The 10742-nt window shown below is 42.7% G+C and overlaps 1 protein-coding gene across 1 annotated transcript; it reads right to left on the bottom strand.

The window, feature by feature from the left end:
• Window positions 1-4514: 4514 nt before the first annotated feature.
• si:ch211-157b11.8 (fibroleukin) lies at window positions 4515-9107 on the bottom strand. The gene is made up of 6 exons (XM_038695528.1): window positions 8529-9107; window positions 7609-7804; window positions 7175-7252; window positions 6977-7089; window positions 6575-6837; window positions 4515-5237 (listed from the first exon to the last, which is right to left on the bottom strand). Exons 1-6 carry the CDS (start codon window positions 8805-8807, stop codon window positions 4895-4897), a joined length of 1272 nt encoding a protein of 423 aa, XP_038551456.1. The 5' UTR covers window positions 8808-9107; the 3' UTR covers window positions 4515-4894.
• Window positions 9108-10742: the final 1635 nt, after the last annotated feature.

Here is a 10742-nt window from a genome sequence, read left to right as displayed (position 1 = left end):
AGCTCTTTCTCTGAAAACAGCTGCCTGCTTGAAACAAGGCTGATGAGAGTGGCGAGAGATTGACCAAATCAGGCCGGACAGCTAAACGCTGAGCTGAAAGATGCTGTAAACCTGAAGGGAGCTGCAGTCAGGTGATAATTATCTGTGGGTTAATCATTATGAGCAACCTCTTTAACAAACAAGTAGGCATTTGATCCATTTGTGATAAAATATTAATTATAGCTCATTTTAAGAATCTTTAAACTAATAAATCGAGTAGACGCTCTCTTATTATAGTAGAACTCATCAGGAGTCAAAAGTCGATCAAACTTTGTCGTGCTTTTAACAAAACCATTAGAACTATTATATGACACATAAATGATTTAATTAGATAATCAACATATGTGTTGTTTTAAAAAGTGTAAAAAATGATCATATTTGAAATGGTAGCACGTGAAATATGCAAAGACGATGGTTTAAACTTTTGTTATCTTGACTCAAGTCAGTGTATACAGCTCAAGGAAAAGCCAGCTAGAATAACTGGAAAAGAAAAACATTTATTTATGTCACCTGCACTTTCTGCACATGTGGTTTGTAGTTCACTGTCATGAGTGAGGGCCTACAATACATTGCCGTAATCTTGTTATTTTATTTTGACTGGATTCTCATCAGCCCGGTGTCAAAGCACTGATCATTCAAAAATCCAGCTTTGCCTCTGCAGTGTCACGTGAGTGTGTGACAGCCGGCATTTACAAATCATGTGGGGAAAATTAGTATATCAGCATCAGGGAAACAACAAGCAGTTCTTTACATAAATATTGGAGTTACTCTGTGTTATTTCACACACAGCACACCCTCTCGGGTCTCTCACCCTCCCTGAAAAAGCGTTTTGCCTCCACTTTCTTGCACAGATCTAGTAATGATGGGAGATGGAGTGAGGCCTGCCACATGGCGCCCTCTGTGTCCTCCCCTCCCTCCTCACCCCAGCTCCTCACCACATCAGGATACACTTGTTCTGGTGAATTCCGGTTTCAAACGGAACGCTGCCTTTCTCTGGTTTTCTGCAGGACCAGTATTAAGAGCAAGCACATACTGTCTCTCAGTGGCCCTGTGGTCAGGGAGGGGGAGGCTCTAACGGCCTACTACACTCACACAAATTCGAAAACTTCACCTGCTCCTGCTTCCTCCCCCTGAGCCTTCCTCCCCTCCTCACCCATGACAGCCCACATGCACACCCTTATCACAATTAGAGCAGTTTTAAAGAATGAAAGGTTCCTTCCACTGCAGGCCACAAAGTTCATCACACCCCTTCATCTCTTTCACACTGTCACATCACTGAGTCATTTTCTACCTCAGACACACAGATGTGGAGCCTGTACAGGAAATAACCTACATATTTCACATTGAAACTGTATTGTGAAGTTATATACAAAGTCTTTACATTTCTCAAACTCTACTGTAGTCTGGATTTGTCCTTTGACCTCCAACCTCAATTATGATGCCCCTAGTGTTGAAAAGATACACTGCAAAGAGTTTTTGATTTGAACTTCAAACCTAAAATAATCAACTGTATTTTAACATTTTGTAAGTCAAAATGCAATGGTACGTGTTGGCTGGCACACATATCAGTATGAGACATCAGAACCACTTAAATAAATCACACTTTACTTCAATATATAGCTTTAATACATACATACATATGACATCATTTAGACTCTCACCCTTCAGTTTTCACACAAACATATTGTGTTTGACCCAGTTTTTTTACTGTTTTTTTTCATATAGAGCATAATATCTATTGTTTTGTACTTTCTATGCAGAGAATGTGCCAGCCTCTTTGTGTTTATGAGAGAGTTGCAGTTTCTCATGTGAAAATGCCAGTGAGATGGAGGCAAAATCACTTTCCAAACCTCCTTTTTACTAAGCAACATTGCCACCTGGTGTTAAACGGTGACAGACTGATTTGCTTATGCAGCCAGAAAAGTAGTCGAGAGGAGAGCTGCTCGGCTTCCACCAGTTGATCTATAAAAGCTGGATGTTCTTGCTCTGTAAGAAATACAGGTTCTTTTTGGTCTATGCAGGCCCTTTTATATGACTGAACTAAATCTGAGACAGACATTTTACTAATGTGAAATTGTAAAGTTTATAGTGAAGTCAGACTCTGCCTTTACCCCTGATACGGTCTCTATCTACTGATTACTGGATGATCAGTAAAGTTGATCATCATAAAAGTTGAGTGGATTGATGGATCACCTGGATAAATAGATGATTTGACAAAGAAACATTGGGGACTTGGTCTTTGTTCATATTATCTCTTAAGTTTCTGTGACAATCATGAATCAACTTGTGCATCAAATAATAAGACATCTTGTGAATGTTTGCCCCTTTATTAGTATAGAGTGCTTTCAGCATACTCTATTGGGGGTCAACAAGCTAGTTTAAAGATGAGTTGGGCTTCTGTTTTCAATCTGATGTTGTCTTGTGGCTCACAGTAATGAATGACACAGGTCACAGGGGAACTTCCCTCAGAGGAGCGCAGTGTTTCTCAGAGGGATGTGCTGGCTAACCGCTGCCCAGGCTGGGCTTCCGGCCCTGGGGTGGCAGAGCCTGCCGGTACCCCGCACACTCTGCAGCACCACCACTATCACCCACCCCAGACACTGTGCCAGGATACTGTGGTGACACAACCCTGGGCCTCTGTTCCTCCCTTGTCAACAAGACTGATGGATGAAGAGGAGAGGAGAAAAGAAGAGGACAAGGGGACTCATTGATATTTAAAGTAACTGCAGCTCAGAGTTTGAAGAATTCAAATTTTTTGGGGAGATGAATTGATCATGAGGGAAAGAATGAAAGAAACAAAGGAAGGTGAAAATTAGTAGAAAACGACACAGTAGGTACAAGTGATCTATTTTAATATCAATAATAATCTTTTTTTTAACTGAGCTGCATGAGAGAGATTTAGAATTGAGAGGTGCATTGTTATCCAGCATCTTTTAAGAATACTTTATTTACATTTAAGATGGAAACTTTATTTAGAACCTAAACAGACACAGATTTTTACAAGTTATCTTCAGCTAAAATAAAGCTTTTCTCTGACTCTCCGGAGCCACCAGGGGGCAGAACATGGTGCCTTTCACCTTTCAACCTTGTAGTGTTTTCTCAACAACACATACACAGAGACACAGAGACAAAGTAAAATGAGAAAGCTGATATGTATAATGGCTTCTATGGGTGATTGATCTTAATTACTGATGGTTAACTCTGTGTGTGTGTGTGTGTGTGTGTGTGTGTGTGTGTGTGTGTGTGTGTGTGTGTGTGTGTGCAAACATGATGAGTAAAATACAGAAAAGGGGAAAAGCGGCTTGTTGCTGCATAACAGTAATTAAGGTGGCATGATCAAACCATCTTCAGTGGATGCCATTTTGAATCTACCATGCACTTGTTTTAATGAAGTCAAGCACATCATCCTTCTCTTGATCTGCTGAGAGAACCACTGAGCCACCCGTGTGTGTAAAAGTGCGCACATAAATGCAGGCATATCCCAGTGTGTGTATAAGTAGCGTGTGTGAAATACCGTGGCTGGTCGGTAGTCTGCCCGCGGTGTGTCTGTGTGTTTGGATCAGTACCCGCTGACCCTCTCAGGCCCTCAACCCTTTCATTGGTTAATATTAGACACCCTGCTTGTCGGAGAGACTGACAGCTCATCGTGAACACTGCTAAAATAGATGCAGCCATTTACACACACAGTGAGGCATACACTCACTGACCATCCCCACACAACCTCCACACACACACACACACACAGACAAGCGTCACATGTGCACGGCCAAACACAGAGCTCACACACCAACTCTAAACTCCCAGAAAAGCCTTTGTGAAGCACAACCAGAGAGCCAGAGCCGCCCGCCTGACGCCAGCTCCAAAAAGCAGGTGAGGCTGATTGTGTGTGTTTCTGTGTGTGTTTGACTTGATAGTAGTGGGCAGAGGGTGGTTTTGTGGTATGACGACAGGGTAAAGCTTCTAACGGTCAGCATCAGTGTGCCAGGCTCAGACCTGGGAAAGTATGAATAAGGAAAGGTGAGAAAAATGCTTCTCCAAAACTGGGCTTCTGTCTGTTTTGTGTCAAACCGTGAGCTTTGGGGTTGGCTCTATATTTAATACACGAGAACTGTGGGTAGACAGAAATGGTTTTTAAAAATCCACATCAGCTCTCTGTTGCATGAATGATGTGGTGATGAAGTGTCAGTTGTGTATCACCCAACTGTTAGAGCCTCTAGCAGGGTAAAGATGACCTCTTAGGTTATTTTCTCTCATGACATCACATGTAAGCAACTGCAGACATCTTGTATTTTAATGGTTTGCGGAGTTTAGACAGGTTTGGTGAACACATGCATTCTTGTTAGATCAGTTTCATCTTTATCATGTTGTTTGTGAATGTTTGGCAATATTTGATTTTCCATAAAATCATCCTTTACATGTAACAATGGTTAGATGTAGACTCATGCCTCCTCAGGCATCCTAGTAATTAATTTAAGTACCACAGAATGTTATTTTTAATGTACGATAAAGATTCAGGAAATTTATTAAAACAACATTTACAAGCAGTATTTTCAATATCTATGCATTTGTTTCACTATTAAGGCGTAAATGTATAAATGTGGATTTGCAAGAGAGAAGCCCCTTAAAAAAAGAATATTATAATATGATGTGCAAGTGAATGTTTAGACATAATTTTTTTCTTTAATCTATTAGCTGCCATTTGTATGTAGCTGAAAAGTGACATGAAAGCTGCACTATGAGTGATGTCAACACAGTGACTTAAACATCCAACACATAGAAAGCCAATGCAAAACTGGTTGACATGATTATTGTTGTAGTCTAGCACATGTTCCTGTGAGAACTGTCATCATGATCTTTAGGATGTTCCTATAAAGTTCCTGGGTCTTGTCTTCATCTCCACCCTCTTGAAAGAGTAGCGTTCTCCGGTTCGTCCGTCTGTCAGGATGTACCATGTCCCCCAGTAGATACCGTTGGTCACCCCACTGTAGCGCCCACGGTAATACCGTCCATTGAGGTTAGCTGCCAGGCATGCATCAAACCACCAGCCTGCACCATAGTACTGACCACAGTTTCCAGCTGCATAACGGTCGTGGTCTCTGTCTGCTGTGCTGAAGGATCTGCCATCATGGTTATAACGTTTGCTGTAGCTCAATGCATTGCCTGCATCACCAGAGTACTCCCGCGCTGTCAGACGATACCTGGAGGAAAGAGAAAGTGTAATGGCCGTTGTTTGCTGCACTGTCAATCAAGCCCTATTAAACTACAACCACGATGGAGCACATTTTGAGAGTTAAAGGTGCAATATGTAAGAATTTAAGAGTTTAAAACATTCAAAAATTACCAATATCAACAGACTGGGAAGAATTAACAGCTCTGACGTCATGTCAAACATGTCTATGTATTGTGTTGCAGAAATACCTGCTGAAGTTAGCATGCTAACCAGTTAGCCCCACTCCATGCTGTCTCGAAATACCACTTTGTACCTAAAGAGGTGATAATCCAATAGCTCAGGCCTAGTTTCAGCTGGAAGATGTGTGCAAGCAGCGAACTTGCAATGTGACACAAGCTCATACACAAGTACACAAGTAAACTAACAAAATGTCAAATAAATATTCCTACACTTATTTTCCTCATCAAAATTCTCTCTTTCACCAAACAAATTACCTTGTATCATAAAACACACTTCATTCAAACTTAACAAAATTAAATGCACCGAAACTGTCTTGGTTAGTCTGTCCACAAGGGCATTGAAATTTGCTTGAATATTTCTTTCTCTTAGTAATCTCCATTTCTATCTCCATCTCTCACTCACTGAGGAGGACGAGGCATGAGCTGCTCTCCTTTTGCAAGCTATAAAGTTACATTGCCAGGAACAGGTTTTGATAATGAAAAAGGGGGGGAAAGTGTCAGAATTTGTCAAAAATCTGAAGAAATGGGGGAGAATTGCGATCCTGGGAGGAAACTGAGAGAGGGCAATGAAAACTGGGCATCTCCCGTGAAAATCGGTAGGGTTGGCAAGTCTGTTGACCTCCTCTGTCCGCATGTGGCCCAAAGCATTGGTGTAACGCACAGCGATCTTCTGTTTCTATTGGTACACATTTACTGCAGCGGCACCACTAGTTATCCCTGGCATCATTTTCTTTCATATCTACAAGAACATTGCCTTCTGTCATGGTCTTCCAATGGTTGTTTTAGCCAGGTGATTTTGGACCCAATGTTTTGATTTTAAAGCGGCGAGGAGACGCCCCTTTCTCGATCAGACTGTCCATGAAGGCAGGAGTAAAATGCGGAAGTACAATCTGTAGTTTGAACAAGACGCTCATACATTTGCCGGCAAATGAACAGAGAGCTATGGGTGCAAGCACCATGGAGAGAAGTTAACCATTGTTTATGATTACAATGTGGGCATTGTATTTGATACAAAGCTGGTTGAAAATAAAAAGTTACACTGGTCTAGAGAAAGATACTTAACACTTTAAAATATTAAATAGCTATTGCAGAAAGTATGTATTTGTGACCCTGTAGTGTGTTTCACCTTTGTGCCTCTGAGGCCACTTTAAAGTTGTTGTAGATAGCATGGCGCTTCTGCTGGTACCAGTCCTCCAGCTCGATGTGGAGCTGGTGTTGGCCAGTGGAGGTGAGGGCATACAGCGCTGCGTTCCCCAGCCAGTGCTCTCCCTGCGGACTGCCAAAGCCCTCCCGGTATTCCTGCCATGTCCTGTTAAAGTCCAGTGAGCCGTCCTGCCGATTCTGAATCACCATCCACCCACCACCCGCCGTCTCCATGTCACATTTAGCCTGAGCCAAAACAAAGACTTTGATATTATAACGCCTAGATTTTAGTGATCCACAGATAGCATACGCATCTGTAAAAAAGAAGAGGACTAGGGTGGGGGGTCCGTCTGTGTGTTTTACGAGTGTGGTGAATCTTAAATACCTCCAATGCCGGCCTGTGTAGGTCAGGTTGGATGGTGTAGATCCCGTTCTCTTTGATGCCGAGCCTGTAAATCTCTGCACAATCCTGAGGATGTAACCTCTCCAAGGGAGCAACTGAGAACCACACACAGTACATTTTTGTTCAGCTTATTATTAATCAACAACAATTGTATCATGTGATCACTCCTCAAGCTCTTACCTGTGGGTGGATATTGTGTGATGCTCTTCAGGAAAAGCAGCAGGTCTTTCTCCCCCTCTCTTCCCACAGCTGCACTCTCTGTCACCCCAGAGAAAGATTAGGTTATCAGTAAGACACATCGCACTGTTGTGCTCTGTCTTTGTATTCTACAGGGGTTCCAGTTTAATGTGCTTACTCATTAAAGCTTCTTCTTGTCATGAGCTGTACAGTATGTGTGTCTGTGTGTGCATGTACACCAAGTTTTTCTCATCCTTCTCATTGCAGTTAAATTCCAATGCACTCACCTATGACCGACACTTAGCAGGCCCTATTCAAGTTCTGTTTACCATGAGTGGGGGAGTGACTGCGCTGGCTTTTGTATGTGGGTGTGTGTGTGCGCGTGCATTTGTCTGCTTGTTGCAGAGGTTTGGGGGATATAAATGTGTACTACCCACCCAGTCGTTTGGCCATCGCCCCAAGGGCCTGGCTGTGACAGTGGAGGTCACACTCTGTCAGTACAGCTGCCATTAGTGCAAGGATGGCACCTAGAGAGTTGCTCTCCTGGCCCCCGTGACTCCTGGGCCCCCCTGTTTCCTGGAGAGAGCGCATGCAGCGCTGCAGCTGAACAAGACGCTCTTTGACACCTCCAGTCTGCAAAGACAGCGCTCAAAGGTACTTCTTGAAAAGACATTGTGCTACACATTAAGTCAGCAATTAATCATGAGGAAACACTGCCAAATCCTCTTTATTCTTTAAGGAAATTTATTTGAACAAATGTTGAGTGAAATCGTGCTAAATAAAATGATGCTTTGCATGTGCATAATAATGCATCTTAAAGTTTGGGAGATCTCAAAGGTTAATCGACACACAAATCTCACAGCTCAGCTTCAGTAAAGCTCAATCTGCTCAGTTTTGCATCAGTAAAGCTCAATCTGTCTCTTACACTACATTGGCCATTGTAACCACGTCCCTCACACACCTGTTGCTGCATGAGCTCAGCACAACCATATGATGAGGACATTTTTAAAGCAGACCTAATTTTATCCCTTCTTTGATTGCTGACCGTCATAGCTCAGTGGCTGTAAGGTGGTGCCAAGTTTAGTGTGCCAACTGTCCTGTGAGAAAGGACCTGCTGGCCTGTGTCTGATAAGAACACTGCTCAGTCTCAGTGTCAGACGTGCGTGAATAGACTTGGGGTTGACTCTGCTTCAACTTGTCTATCATTGTTTCAGAACCATGTCACTGTTACATGGCTGATTAAAAGTTGCACAGTCTGGCTTTTCTTAGAAAAACATTTTTAGATTTCTCTAAGATTTTCTCATTCGGAAAAGTACATCACGCAACCTCCCACTACACTGCATGTGATGTCACTTACTTTAGGCTGAACCTGGGGGAGATTGTGCCTGTGCTCCACCCTCTGAGGAACATCTGAGATGGCTGGAAGTGAAACCCCCAACCTGCAGGCTGTTGTCCCAGTTAGACCATCACAGGCCCCGCTACCCACTCCTGCTCCTGTCCCAGGCTGGATAGGTGCAGCCACAAGACTGTCCCTGCAGGGAGGATGTGTGCAGGCCAGAGATGCATCTGAAGTCTGCAGTACTGCCACATAAAGTGACAGCAGAGGGAGCAAACCAAGAGAGCCGAATAGAATCATGGCAAGCTTGACCTTTTCTCTTTAACTCTGGCAGGTGGTCCAATTTTTCCTCCGGGAGGAAAGCTTCCTTCTTGTAGCTGTAAGTTGTTTGTCCCTTTGTTGTTGTTGATTCTCAGCAAACTTTCCCTTTACTTTATACCTCAGTAACAGCCTTTTCAGGTGGAAGTTGTTTGCTGACCTGTCCTTTTTGTTTAGATCCTTCTATTGTTGTTCTTGTTTGTCTTGTTTCCTACTCTTTGTGCTTCTTTCATGCCCTTCTTCTTTCCTTTTCCCCCCTCAGTTCATCTCCCGGACCTCCTCTTTCTCCTACTCTCTCTGTTAGTGAGGTTGCTTTGGCTCAGATTCCTAGATAACTGCGGCACTCTTTGCTGTCTGACATGGACTAATGCACCCGCCCCCTGATACACACACACACACACACACACACACACACACACACACACACACACACACACACACACAAACACACAATCTGTCCATCTCCTTAACTCATCTCATTCTCTCTCTCTCTCAGACTCCCACACAGGCACACATAGAGGTGCATGTTTACACACACACACACACACACACACACACACACACACACACACACACACACACACACGCAATGTGAATAGACATCCTGCTCTGTCTTGAACACATAACACATGTGCAATGTAACATAAAGCATGTCTAAACCATAGATTAATTGTCCTTTTTTAATGCTGTGGATGAGTTTCTTCACCTGCCTCTGTGATCATACCTGTCTCACATGCTGTATGTTCCTCTCAAGAACCCCATACTCATTCTGAACAGACTTCCACCTCCTCTTAGTCTTATCCATCAACGTGCATATGTGGCAAATGTTTGTAGAGATGAAAATGCAGCAGATGCTCAAAGTATGTGGCCTCTTCCCTCCTGTGTGCCATTTTGTCACTCACATCCTTTTGTGTCGCAGTGTTTGTGTTTACAAACTGAGTTCCAAAGAGGCCATAAAGACTCTCTATTCAATAGGAGCGAGAAGGCAGGAATTCCTCTGTAAACATCAGTCATCAGGATTCTGCAGAGGCACACTCCCCCTAACAAGGAGCACAAACACATGGAGCAGAACTAAATCAAGGTGAGATATCTGTTACGGTCTGTCTGGAAAATAATCATAATGTGAAACTGCTGAGCCAATGGCAGCTCTGTGTTCTTTAAGGAGCCTTAAGGAGAGTTTAAATGAATTTGTTAAAGAAGACTCAAAAGACAGTGAATCCTGATTTTATGTTAATGCTTATTTTATGTACATGAAGTAATCATTGATAATTTTCTCTTGGTACATAATTATTGAAAGATTCTGTATCTGTATTCTGTAGATATAATCAATGGAACGCTAAGAATATGGTAAAACACAGGTGTCATTTAATGCAACTGACTTTTTAAATATGGCCACTTCTTTTAACTTCAAACAACATGTCAAAGGGCAAACCCATAACCGTGGTCATACACTGGACTTGGTTTTTACCCTGGGTGTCAGCATTTCCTCTGTGGAATTAGTGGACATGACCATATCTGACCACAGATGTATTGTTTTTAGCTGCGATTCGCCTGTTACTCATGCCGCCTCACCAAGCTCCGTGTGTTCTCGCATCTTTAATGAACAAAGTGTTTCAAAGTTTTGCGCATTCTTTCAGAGCCAAAGCCAACACCTGTCTGATTCCAACACCAACAATTTGGTCAATCACTTCAATCATATCTGCTTGTCGTCACTAAATATTACTGCTCCTCTAAAGGTTAGGCCTACGTCTAATGCTAGTAAGCAACCCTGGATAAATGACAGCATTTGCAGCCTAAAAAGGGAATGCAGGAAAGCAGAGCGCAGATGGAAAAAATCCAGTCTCCAAGTCCATTACCTCAGTCTGAAGGATTTATTAATTAACTACAATAACTTGGTTAAGGATGCGAGAACACACT

This window comes from Micropterus salmoides, unplaced genomic scaffold (genome assembly GCF_014851395.1).
Source record: "Micropterus salmoides isolate LMB-PRFRI ecotype aquatic unplaced genomic scaffold, ASM1485139v1 Ms_hic_scaffold_4, whole genome shotgun sequence".
NCBI lineage: Eukaryota > Metazoa > Chordata > Actinopteri > Centrarchiformes > Centrarchidae > Micropterus > Micropterus salmoides.
This window is presented reverse-complemented; position numbering and strand designations above follow the sequence as displayed.